Source organism: Castor canadensis, chromosome 1 (genome assembly GCF_047511655.1).
Source record: "Castor canadensis chromosome 1, mCasCan1.hap1v2, whole genome shotgun sequence".
In the NCBI taxonomy this organism is placed as follows: domain Eukaryota; kingdom Metazoa; phylum Chordata; class Mammalia; order Rodentia; family Castoridae; genus Castor; species Castor canadensis.
The window spans coordinates 196,715,985-196,729,627 of record NC_133386.1 but is presented as its reverse complement, the minus strand read 5'-3'; the positions used below and the strand labels follow the sequence as shown (position 1 = coordinate 196,729,627).

The following is a 13,643-nucleotide window of genomic DNA, read 5'->3' as shown; positions in this document are numbered from 1 at the left end:
TTTTTGGAAATTATTCTGATCATCTTGATTAGATCATCTTGATTAGTTAAACAGTGCACTCTTTATTTCTATACATGAAAAGGTATATTTTCAAATCTACTTTCATTTTCATACCAACTACATGTATTCAAATTGCCAAATGAAAACACACATACAGACATATATACATACATGACTGAAATTATTCTATACATAACTCTAGGATGGTTCAGCACTTATTAAATGATGTCATAACTTTCCCCTTCCATTTCCAATATTGGTTATGGGCAAAATCAAATTTAAAATGTATTTTTACACTCAGGAGACCCTGTGTCCAAAATAACCAGACCACAAAGGGCTGGAAGCATAGCTTAACCTGTAGAGCACCTGCCTCACAAGCACAAATCCCTGAGTTCAAACCCTAGTACTGCTGAAAACAAGTAATAAATGTGAATCATGAAGGCCTAAGACAGCAAACAATAAAAGATAATTTCCTCATTCTCCCTAGCCATACCTTTCAAGTCTTCTACCTGATTTATCACGCCTCCTGACATTGCTCTATATTAGCCTGAGTTACAGAGGCTCAAGTAACCTGAAGAAGTGCTCATTACCCAATAAGCCAACCCAAGCCTTCAACATTTCACTGCACAGTTGGAGAAATGAGACCGTCACACCAGCAGCCCTTCGTGGAGCTCCTACTGTTTTCTCTTATTTCAAGCCACCTATGTGAGATCTGTGGTGAGTACACTTTGAGGTAAAATTACTCTAGTGTGAGTCCTTTGAAGGCTATTACAGGACACTCTGTGCAAAATTAACTAAGACCCTATGCCAGTTCTACATGTGTTTGGGCTCATGGTAAAGAAGGATAAAAAGGACAGCAAGAAATGATGAGGAAAGTTCCACAATGCATACTGATTTAAGAGGAAACAGATTCTGTCCTGAATTACCAAACTGTTCTTCCTATGCTCCAATCCTCTCTACCACAGCATTCCCACCAAGTAACTATGTATCTTGTTCTTTTCCAATGATAAAAAATTTATGATCCCAGAAACTTTTAAGACCACAGAAAGTTATCTTGTGATTTTGAAATGCAATCTGTATTTCTGCAGTGCAACCCACAGATTTTAGGTTAACCCCTAAATAAATAAGCAATTACAATAATAATAATCCCTTTCAAGCCATGAAGGCTGATCTCTTGTCATTACTAAGTGACCTTTCCAATTGCATATTGCCTTCTCATTCACTTTTCCTAAAGAATACTAAAGTGGGAGAAAAGAAAATTAAGCTTAGGTCTTTATACCTGAATGGCCCAATGTTTCTGAATTTATCTTCATCCATAAATGGAGAATAATGAGGTGAGACTCTTGAAGTACGCATCTCCTAACATCTGGTGTAGCACTCAGGTGAATGAGTTCTTTTTGTGAGCCTGTGCCCAGGATTCGAACTTCATATCAAGCCAAAGATTCTACATGGTGCCATATGTAGCTTCATTTTTTTTCGTGCTCTGTAGCTAACAAAAGATCAACAGCACAGAAGACAGGCTAGTGTTCAAACAGGTTAAAGCATAGAATCTGCCAACTCAAGTTTTTCTTCCTGAACTCTCATTTCTCCCAGGAGCAAGAGTTCTCTGTAGAGACTTTGAAGTTCAATTTATTCCATAATTGTATTTTTAGTGGCCAAAGAAGCTGACTTGATTTGTTGACCAGGAACTAAAAATTCTTCTCCAATGCCAGAAGGCACTAAATTGGCTGCTTCCACAAAATCTGAAAGAAATGGCTCAACAATAGTACTATTGTGTCTGTAACAAACCATAACCACCCTGCAGTCACTTCCATTTAGATCTTCTTGACTGTTTCTTTTACAGTGAAGAAAAAAGGGCAAGGGAAACCACATTTTCCAAATTCTCCAAATAGAGTGATAGAAACTCTAGTTGCACTGGAAGTAATAATATGCACAGCTTTTTCTAGCTTATTAAAAGCTTATGGCTTATTGTCCCATATCTATGAGTAGTTAATTCCAACTTTTAAATCAAGAAAGTGATAACTTACTCACAGTCATAAGTTAAGGACCAAACTGTCAAATCAAATCTACCCAAACTCACTACCCACTAACCCATGAGATAATCTAGAGATGAATAGAATGTGGGGCTATTTTTCAAAATTATAGACAAAGTATATGTACAGTACCTGTTAATTAATATTCTAACATAACCCTTCTCCCTAGTTAATATTTTCAGAGTGTATATTTCTCACACATTAATAGCATTGTAGAAGCTAGCTGAGTTCACAACACAGTGGGTAATGGATCACAGCTAAGAACACTGATGGTAGAGAATTGACCATGGAGCAATAGAAATTTGGACTGGGTTCTCAATCCATTGTCAGTCTTGAGCATATCAGGTCAATACTGAGACTCAGTCTTTAATTAAAATAAGGGAGAAATGAGGTCACCCTTATATAACTCAGAATATTATTGTAATATTATTTCTTTCTTTCTGTGCCACAGAGGTAAGTGAACGTAACAATTTCCGTCTGGATCCTCTGCTCAATGCAATGACCAAGTCAAATTACATCAGAGGAACCGAGTCTGCCAATGTCCTGTTTTCTCTCAGACTTGTTGGGATCCTGAACCAAACCCTGATCCAAGGGCTCTCCCAGCAAGTCAGAAGTTATGCAGAAGGTAGAGGTGAGTACCTAAATTCTCTGGAAGATTTAGGACGTGATCTATCTATCTAAACAGATTATCTCAAACTGACAGCATGGCTCAAGTGGTAGTGCACCTACCTAGCAAATATGAAGCTCTGAGTTCAAGCTCCAGTACTGCAAAAAAGTTAAAAAATAAAACATTAAAAATTAGAAAGATTATCTCCAGCAAATTCCAATAAGGGTTTATCCAAAGTATATCAAACTATATCCATCCTAGTTGTATAAAACTGTTGGTGACAGAGCAGCCACAAAGCATCAATCTACTGCCACTCATCACTTTAAGACTAGGTCTTGCTTCTTCAGATCCTAAAAACCATTTTTCCCCAAGAGGTCACAAGGGAAAGCAAACAAAATATGTATTTTTATCCATTACTGTTGTACTATATAAGCTAGTTAACTTCATAACCACATAGGGATATAAGCCACAACTTAAAAAGCTTACAGTGAAGAAGCAATTGCCTTGAGGTAGTTAAGTTACTACTAAGGCTCAAATTTGTAAGTAAAGGGGGAAATGAGGCTGTACTTCCCTCCTTATAATATTATTATAAGAGTTATGAGAAGCCTGAGAGTTTTCATTCTCTATAAGACAGAACATAAAATCAATTGTTACTATCCTGGCAAGATGGTATCCCAAAGAGAGAAAATCCCAAGGTTGTGTATTCATCTATTTTTTCTTGTTTCATTTTTATAAATAATGCATAATTCCCAGATGTTATAGGAAAGGGTAAGATCTAACTTGTACTGATACAGCACAGCCGTAAAGGCTGTGCCTTTGAGGTAAAGAAGAGAAAAATAAAAGGGCTGGAAATGTGACTTGCTTAGCATGCATACGAGTTTGATATGCAAAAATAGATAAATCAAATATTAGTATAGAGTAGAACAGAAAAAGAAGTGACAGGCAACATAAGTCACAAGGAAGACAGGAAGATCAAAAAAATCACAAGCATGTACCTTATTAAAGTTGAATATTTTTCTTTTCAGAGATAAATTTAAGTTCAGGACAGCTTGCTTTGATTATAATGGCTCTGGGAGCATGTCATACGCAAGATGAAAACTTTATAGGCAAGCATCACCTGGTTGACCATCTAGAAAATAAATTCCAAGCAGAAATTAAAAATATGGGTAAGAGTCAAATATTCAGAGACCCTATATTATTTTGTTTTCTCCTCTCCTGATTTAGAACTACCTAAAATTTCCCTCTACTTTATCCTTATGTTCATCCCATTCATTCCTTTATGTTTGTAGGTCACCTTTCCTTCTTTCCTCTTTCAGCATACATTTTGAACTTTTTAAATTATATTTAAGTAAGCATTGACCTATTTCAAGTACTCCTTTACCCAATGGCAGATGAACACATGCAGAACACAATTTCTTAGTTCTCCAGGAGCTTGGTTTTAGACATTATGAATTCACCAAAAATAATTGAATACTAATACTAGACACAGTTTATAGATGCTAATATAAGAGCTACAGATTGCCAAGTACATTACTGGGAAAAATAGTTTAGCTATGTGGCCGCTAGTGAAGTGCATTGTTTTTATTTCAACTCCTATCCAATATTTATTTTATTATTAAGTCCCTCCAATCCCATCTCCCTTCGAGATGTCTCCAAGCTGTGCTTCTATTTACGGTTACAACTTTACTAGTGAAAATGCAGGCAGCTTGGAGATAAGAAACCTGTATTCTACTCCTAGATCTGTAATAACCTGAATGTCTGGACTATACTTTATCTCTATAGTGTCAGATCTCCTTGCTTATAAAATAAAAGGATCTGAATTGAATTTGGTGGCCTCTAAGGTCCTTTACATTTCTCAGGCTTGCTCATCCAATTGGTGATCTCTCTCTACTGTTGCTTACCTCTCTTTAAATGTTAGAGAAATAAGAATAAAACTGCAATACCTCATAGGACTTCTGTAAATAAAGTATGTATTCTCCTCTCTCTCGCAGAAGAACACAATGGCAGTCCGCTGACTAACTACTACCAGCTCAGCCTGGATGTTTTGGCCTTGTGCCTGTTCAATGGAACATATTCACCCACGAAAGTTGCTGGTTTATTTGCTCCTGAAAATGAAAACTATTATTTTCATGGACAGTTTTCAGTAGGTGAGTCATTAAACCCAATTCTCTTAGTACACAGGACATGGTCACCAGTAGCCCTTGCTCTTTGAGTTTTTCTACCAAAATCACTTGGGTTTGTTTGGGTTTTTTGTTTTTGCTTTTTCTATCCTTTTTACCTTAATCCTCTTGGGAAAGAATTTTCTTTGAGTAATAATAGTGGCAGTTAAGACTCTTCCTAGATTGTGGTACAACAGAAAGACCTCATTCCTACTTTAGATCATGATCTGAATTGTCCCAACTGCAAAGTAAGGATAGAAAATGATAACATTAATATAAAACATTTTAGAAAGTTATAAAAGATGCAATGGAATTCATTAATTGTTTTTGTCTCTAATTTATTAGGAAATTGTAGATATGTTGGTTGACTTCAACAATACTCCTCTAGTGACAAGGTCCAATATTTTGGTCAACAATATGTGTATTAGAAATGGAAAAGGAACAATTTTCCTCTGTGTCAGTGTAATCATCCAAAAAGAAGTCTGCTCTGGACACCCAGCATTGATGCTCAGCCTCTACTGAGTCAGAAACACACACTCATCTCTCTCCAAGAAGTTCAAATTAAATCATTTTCAGTATTTCTAGATAGAAAGAATAACGTGAGATTTCTCATACTCCTTTTCCTATAAGGGACGGAAGGTACCATAGTAAAAAAACAAAGGAGAGAGTAAATATCAAGCCAGAAAAAAAGCCCTTATCCTTTCACTTCCCATCTCTTGTTTCATTCTCTCCCTTAAAGATGCTTATTGGGAGACAATTTTGTTAGTGCCATTCTCAATTCAGTGCAATCAACTGATTGAGAATATTTGAAGACATTTTGTTTGATTTTTTATTCTGGATTTTCTCAATTCCTTTGCCAAGATGACTGAAAGAACAGATGCAAGCAAGCAATATCTAAAGTGGAACAGTATTCATGTGGATGCCTTTGCAAATCCATATGTGTTTTAATGGTCATGATGGAAAGTATTAAGTATGGGGAGAGTGAAAAATATTGAAACATTGCACCTCTGTATGAAGATAATATAGTGCAATGCACTGTAAGCTGCTGGAATAATAGGGAATGAATAGGGGGGTTAATCTGATTAAAGCATTATATATACATGTCTGAAATGCCAAGGCAAAACACCCTTGAACTGCAAATATACAATTTTTTAAACATGAGGGACAGGAAGATAAACATGTCCTTTCTGGGAGTAGGTACTAATGAGAGGGTGAGGGCATAAGGAAAGGGTGAAAGAGGGCAAATATAGTGGATGTATTTTGCATTCCTGTATGAAAATAGAATAATCAAATCTGTTAAAATTGCTCTAAGGGGGGAAAAAGGATGAGGGAGAATAATGGAGAGGTGAACTATTGTAAGCACATATGTAAATGTCACAATGTATCTCCCTTGTACAACTATTATATGCTAATAATTTTTGGAAAGTATGGGAAATATGGCAGCTCAACATAGGGAAAGAAACTGAAATATCTGAGTGGACAGTGCTGAGGGATAATTACAACATCTTGAAATTCTTCTCTCCAATCATTAATTAACATGACTAGCTTTCTAATTTTTTTCAAATCTGTCCCTCTTTTAATCCTGAAAGTCCTGCATGTCAAGAAATCCAGTCCAAGAAAAACTGGATGTTTGGTCATCCTAATACTAATGTTTTGTTTCCTGGCAGGTACTGGTGCAATGGCTGTCCTGGCTCTGACATGTGTGAAGAGAAGGCTAGGAAAAGAGCAGACCAAAGCAGATGAAGATCTAAAGCATACAGAAAATAACATACGGACACTGGTAAAAAAGATTCTGTCTAAGAAAAAAGAAAATGGTCTCATTGGAAACACATTTAGTACAGGAGCAGCTATGCAGGTAAGTCAGGGGGTAAAATAGGAAGCAGAGAAGAGAGTCATGGAAAAAAACAATACCTAGATACTTTCTTATTGGCCTCCTAATATCATAGTATCCATTATGGTTATGCTTATGTGATTTCCCCTACCTGAAATATACTCTTCTTACCTTCAGTCTTTACCTTACCCTATCTACTGCTTGTATGAAGTTTTCCTACCTACAATTGCTTTATGAAATTTGGAAGTCCACTACATCCTATCTTGTTTTGTCAATGCAGTTTTGTGCTTTACCATGCAACATGGTTGTGCATCTTTCTTCCCCAATCAGATTATTGTTGTAGAGGTAATAGGTTGTAGTGATAACAGCAAAGAGGAGTAATTGTTGAGTGCTATTGACTCATAATGCACATGCCAACCCAACAAGGAAAAGATAATTAATTCCATTTCCAAGAAAAAGGTGTGTGAGTCACAGCATAACTTGCCAAATTTTACAAAGCAGAAAGAGGGGCAGATGGGGATGGGACCTTGACAGTTTTTCTCATCACTCACAATCACCACCCACACTACAATTTATACATTTCTTGAGGTCTGGCATTCTAATTCAGCATTTATTAATGATTTACTAAACTTTAAAGAGTAGATACAAGATGAGAATGAGGAATTTTTACATGAAAAAAAAATTCAATGAGTTATTTGTATTAATAGGTGTTTTCCAGGCTGATATAGGGCACAGGGAAAAGGACGGCAGGGACAAAAGCTGAATGCCATGAGATAACATTACATATTTTAAGATCAAGGTGTTTAGCTAGGCTAGCACAGGATTCTTGGGAAACATTAATATGATGAAGTTTTTGATATAAGCTGGCATTCAAATTTATTTGTTTGCCTTGCTGATTTTTAACTTAATATAAAACATGGTTTCCCATTTTGGCTGCATATTTGAATCACCTCAAGAGCTCTTAAAAATCATCAACAAACACCCCACACAAGCCAGTTAATACAGAAATTGAGGGGTGAAGCACGGGTCTTGTGTAAATGTCCTACAGGTGATACAAATGCACAGCAGATGTAAGAGTTATTTACCTACAAGACAATTTGCAAGAGAAAATACAATATAAATTTTGTTTTTGTAATATATCACAAATGCTTGCTGATGACTTAATTATGTTTAAAAACCTCCAAGAAAAAGATGAAAGGTATAACTATCTTTCCCTGCAAAACTACAGAGCAATCAATGTGTTCAAGTGCAAATTGTTTCAGCTATTGTCTGCTCACTGCAATACCCTCCAAACCTTTACCACCCCACAACGTTCCTCCTTCAATTGAACTTACATTCTACAGCCTAGATGTATTCTGTTCAGCAATCAAATGACACCATACATTTCACATCTTCCAACCTGACCAACTTCCTTCTCCAGCTTGTTCTTCCACAATTGTGCCGATTGTTCCCTGTACATCAGTCTTCCTAGACAGGGCAGTGTGGGGAGCGGATTATGAGGATCCTATGAGGACTTGACATAAGCACAGTTGTGCTCAATGATCTACAGGCTGAGTTTGGCAAGGCCACAGAAGAGAGTGCAAAGGCAAAATGCAGCACAGGTGCTTTTCCTAAGTTGTTTACATTGAGAGAAGTAGAGAGCAGGTTTCTCTTGTTATAAGGTCATGTCCCTCCCTGTGAACTGCTGCTCCACCTCCTTGTTTACCACCGGATATAAAAGACTCACTGAAGGAGGACACAAGGTTTTTTGATGGGGTATTGATGGAATGTTTTTTGATGAGGGATGGATTGATTGGTTAGCAGCTTGCAAGGGGACTGGTGCAGAATGATGATGCTGCTGCTGAGTTATGCTAGAGATTAGAGGAAACATGGGACAGTGCAAGTCTGAGCACTGAGAACTTTATACGTAGGCTTTAGAAAAGCTAAGCTAAAGAAAATCTAAACTAACATGGGACGGTGCAAGTCTAAGGACTGAGACTTTAAGAGTTATGCTAATGCAGTTTTAGGATGCAGCTGCTGTTGTTTGTCTGCAAGTCTGAGCACCAAGACTTTAAAGAGAGAATGTGGGACAGTGCAAGTCTGAGGGCCAAGACTTTAAGAGAGGTTAAAGGGAACATGTAAAAGAGTGAGTCTAAGGCAAGAGATTTTAAAGGACAGAAAAGAAGACTTTAGATGTAAAGTTTTAAAGATAGAGAAAAGACACAAAGTAAAAGAAGAGTTATTAGAGAAAAGAAGCAACAAAGCTGCTGTGCATCTCCATCCGAGCACACCTGACCCCAAATTTCTGCATGTATGTCTTCTATCATTTGTTCTTTCTGCATCACCAGTTGCCCCCAGTTAGATCAGGAGGAACAGAGCATGAGAAAGCTCACTACAGGGAAGAACCCTGGAGATTTGTGAAAATTCATATTTTCTAATCACAAGCCACAACCTTGCCACTCATACATTAGGTCTTTGCCCATGCTCTTCTCTCTCAGTACAGAGCCCTACTCCTAAATTAGCCTCCCAAAATACCATATACCATCAGCAGCCCACCTCAGGTACCACATTCTCCAATTAAACCATTCCTTGGCTCCACTAAATGTAGATAAGCTCCTCTCCTCTTTTTAAGAACATGTAACTAGATGCTTCTCTTAGGGAATTCATCCCAGGGTTCCTTTACTATAGTTTGGTCATAATATTTATTGAGCATCTCCTTTATGACAGGTATTTTTGCAGTGTTTGGACACAGAGAAGTTTTTTGTCATTGTAGCCATTGCAGCTTGTTTAATTAAGCAGTTCCTCACCTGTCCATCTAAACTACTTGTACATTTCTGGACAGCAAAAAAGATATTTCAGTTAACTACCTTGTACATTTCTTGACAGCAAAAAAGATACCTCAGTGCCTCCTAAGTAGTCTTGTTCAATAAATAATTAATTAGTTAGATGTAGCCTTCCCCCTTATTTGAACTGTCTCATACTCTCTCCCTCTGTTTCTCTCCCATTAGGCCCTCTTTGTCTCATCAAGCTATTATAATGAAAGTGATTGGAACTGCCAACAAACTCGGGACACAATACTTAAGGAAATTTCTTTGGGAATATTCAAAAACCCAGATGCTGCAGCCCAAATCTTACCTTCCCTGCTTGGAAAAACCTACTTGGATGTTAACCAAGCCTCTCCTTGTGCCCATCTTTTAGGTATAAACACAAAAGGGTAAATTCTTTTGCCCCTCAGCATCACACCCAAAATTTGTGAGATAAAGGTGTCTTTTGGGACCAAAAGTGGCCAGGTAAGCTGGTTGAGTACAACCAGCAGAGGATTTTTTTCACGTGGTAGACATCATTCTTGGTTCAAATACTGACAATCAAGGTAGACTTGATTAAATGATGTCTACCTTCAGAGTGATGTTTCCTGATTGTTAGATATTTTTTTAAAATGTGAGCTTCATTTCATTCCCATGCATAGTATAGAGGACAGGCATCTTGTTTGTGACTTTCCATTATTTTTCCTAAATGAACTTTTTGTAAATAAGACATCGGTGTGGAAGGAATAAGGAGTAGTTTAAGAGAAATGCACCATGAATCATTTGTTCAAATAAACAATTTTGCAACAACCACAAAGAAAGGAGACATTTCCTTCCATATTTGTTCATTCTTGATTCAACCACTTACAGATTTTGGGACATAGGGCAAATGTTTAACCTTTAATCTTCAGTTTTCTCATGAAGAAAATGGGATTGTAACACTGTCTAACATAAGTAATTTATAAGTACTGAATGAGATAGTCCACATAAAATTATTAGTATAATGCCTGGCACTTAAATGTTCTCATTAAATGTCCAGGAAAAAAGGGAGAATGGAAAATAGTACTAAATTCTGTAACAAAGCAGGAAAAAAAACATCAGGAACCTTATGAGAAATGCACTTGGAACAACTGAATGGTTTAACAGTTGAGAGTTGAGCCAAATGCCAGCATTCACAAGCCAGTATGTCTCCAGTTTCAGTTTCTACTTTAGTCACATGAAAGTTCTGTCCCTTCATTGTTGACATTTTCTCCTTCCATGAAATCATCTCTGCATGAAGGAAAGGAATCCTTACATAGGGCTTGGATAAGTGTGCAAACTCTGGCACCATTTTTATTATTCTAAATATTTCTCTCTGTTTTTATGTCTCTGTCAGGTAACATCAACATCTCTATTCAAGAGCCTCAGCCTGTAGCTCCAAACTCATCATCATATATCTCAGTCCATTACTCGGTGAAAATCAATGAAACATATTCCACTGAAGTCAATGTGTCGAGAGGTTCTGTCTTCCTAGAAGTTATGGAGGAGGCTCAGAAAGAAAATAAGACTATATTTGGGTATGTCTGAACATAACAAGGTTAGGGCATTTACTGTAATTTTGAAAGACTTGATAAGGATATATATGTACTAGAGTACAAATACATTTTAAAGAGTTCTGCATCAGTACCTTTGCCGTCCATCCACATCACACAGCAGAGTTTAAAAATAAGAGGTGACATTTTATCCTCTAGCACATAAGTTTTGTTAAGTTAATATCCACAAATGACACATGAAACCCAGGGCTCTCCCTTTTCTTCAGCAAAACCTCAATAAATAGAACTTTTTCAGTCATATATCCTCTAGCTAGAAGTTCTTAAATATATTTGAATCGTTGATTTCTTTGAAAATCAGATGACTACCAATAACTGTTCATCTCAGAAAAATAAATATAAACAAAATTTGTTGTTTGTTGGGAAATTCAAAAGTAGCCTAAGCCTCTCCATGTTTTTCTTTAAGGAAATTCACAAACCTCTAAATTATGCTTTCTTGGCCTAGAATGGTCAAATATTAAATTAAAATATTGACTTTCTTCTGAAAAGTATCACATATTTGGTCCCTCAAATCTACTTGGCATTTACTCACCACATGGTGTAAAATGCTATAGAGAAAGTAGGAATAATTTCATATGTATATATCATAAATATAACATGTATTATGAAGACTTACATCAAAAAGAGAAATAGGACTAATGATGTAAAATAGATATTGACCATCTCACATTTTAATAAATACCAAATTATTCCTTACTAACCTTTTTTCTAAGAGATAATTCATGAACTTATGATGTCTCTAGGACATGAGGTTAACACTTCCTTGCACTGCTGCCACCTCTTCAACAGTTACTATCTTTGGTGGAAAGTTGAAGATGCTAACTAAAAATAACCTATTATAGCAGTTGGATGGCCAGAAAACATGGGCATCACATTTTCATTTTAGTGTAGAATGTGTCCTGCCTGCAGGACAGATGCAGTGTTTATAAAGCATGCAGATTTCTGACCCCAAGCTCAGACCTGAGAATCCAATTATCTGGGGATAGAGCCAGAAAATCTGTATATTTTTTGTAATGTTATTGAGTTATTCATAGGTACATTAAAGTTTATAATTTTTCTCTAAAGCATTTTCTTTGAAAATTCTAAGCTGCTGCAACTTAATCATTCTCCCCACAGTTTCACAGTGGAGCAGAGTTCATGGGGCCCTTATGTCACTTCTGTTCAGGGCCTAAGGGCCAACAATAATGACAAGACCTACTGGGAAATTATGAGTGGAGGCAAACCACTGGACCAAGGTAAGAAAAAATGTATCCCAAAAACTCCACAGAATAAAAATACCCAAAGCACTCAAGTGTGAGGGTATGTGCTTTTATGGGAAATCTGTCAAAGGGCTGGGAGAGATGATATTTATTATCAGATGACACAGAGATCAAATTATTTGTGCTAATTCACTTTCTTCTTCTTTTCAGGAATTGGTAGCTATGTTGTCCATAATGGAGAAAACTTGGAGGTCCGCTGGAGCACATACTAATAAGCTCAGAACTTCTTCAAGATAGACCTTTTGCAGTAGAATTCATTGTAGGAATTAGTCTTGTGCCTTTCTTTTCTATTGTCCCAATCTCAACAGGGAAGTTGAGTACCTCCCTTCTCTCTCTAAATTTTCAATGAAAAATCATCAACTGCAAAAAAAATAATAACATATCCTTAGCAGTTCAATTTTAAAGGATTTTAAAAGTGATTAAAGTGGTGATCACCTCAGGAGGAAGTGATTAGTCTTCACGTCTCATAAGCTGGGTTCATTCGCATGGATTTTGGGTATATTCCTTTCTGCAAGGATGTTGCCTAGAAGCAATTCCCAGTCCTTTACTACATGGGGTTTTCTATAAGACAGGCTGCAATCTGGGAGCTGGTTTCATCATAGCAAGGAACAAGAAAAAAAGAGAGAGAGTGCAAGCAAGAGGGGAATCAGTCCTTTGTAATTTTAGTCTAATTCAGTATAATTTCAGTATTTTATTCTTTAAAAGTGAGGCCAGCCCACACTTTACCCAATATGACTAGGCAAAGGAATGAATAGCAGGTGGTTGAGACATAGGGCCATGTTAAAAGCTGTCTAGCATATCCCAATATTTAACCTGTGCTCTTATGTCAGAAAACCACTGAACTTCTCTAAGAGATAAGAAAGTACTTTAGAGCCCACATCTTTGATTTGTTTATGAATTTATTCACTTAAGTCATAAGTGCTGGGAATAGAGCAGTGAGAAAAATAGACTAAACCCAGCCTCCATTGAGAAGACATTCTAAAGGGCAGAGAGACACAATAAACATCTATACACAGTGTGACAGGTAAGGGGTGTGGTGTGCAACCATGGGTTTGAGGATGTCCTATATTGGTGCTCTTGATGGACTCTCTAAAAGCCTCTCTTTGGGGACTGAGGACAGGATTCAAATAGTAGAGCAATTGCCTAGAATGTATGACACCTTGTGTTCAATTCCCAGTACTGGAAAAAAAAAAAAGAACCCTACTTGTGAAATGCAAGTCAAAAATGACAAATATCACATAGTTTGTCTCATATGTGGAATCCAATCTTATATATATATATATGTGTATATACATATACACAATGACAGGAATGTAAAAGGGGACTGCTGGGAGATGGGACAAGTGAGTGGTGGGAGGGCCAAAGGAGAGGGTGATGGTGGA

The 13,643-nt window shown here is 36.9% G+C and overlaps 1 protein-coding gene across 1 annotated transcript; it reads left to right on the top strand.

Annotated features, from left to right (window-relative positions):
• The first annotated feature begins 638 nt into the window (after positions 1-638).
• Positions 639-12,971, top strand: Tcn1 (transcobalamin 1). The gene is made up of 9 exons (XM_020178960.2): positions 639-717; positions 2,485-2,664; positions 3,666-3,806; positions 4,632-4,787; positions 6,467-6,654; positions 9,618-9,807; positions 10,789-10,969; positions 12,119-12,237; positions 12,412-12,971. Exons 1-9 carry the CDS (start codon positions 639-641, stop codon positions 12,471-12,473), a joined length of 1,296 nt encoding a protein of 431 aa, XP_020034549.1. The 3' UTR covers positions 12,474-12,971.
• The last annotated feature ends 672 nt before the right edge of the window (positions 12,972-13,643 follow it).

Coding starts and splice junctions, on each gene's coding strand:
- Tcn1 (XM_020178960.2), top strand. CDS start 639: ATGAGACCGTCACACCAGCAGCCCTTCGTGGAGCTCCTACTGTTTTCT. Junction 2,665..3,665: donor AAGTTATGCAGAAGGTAGAG/GTGAGTACCTAA, acceptor TTTTCTTTTCAG/AGATAAATTTAAGTTCAGGA. Junction 3,807..4,631: donor AGCAGAAATTAAAAATATGG/GTAAGAGTCAAA, acceptor TCTCTCTCGCAG/AAGAACACAATGGCAGTCCG.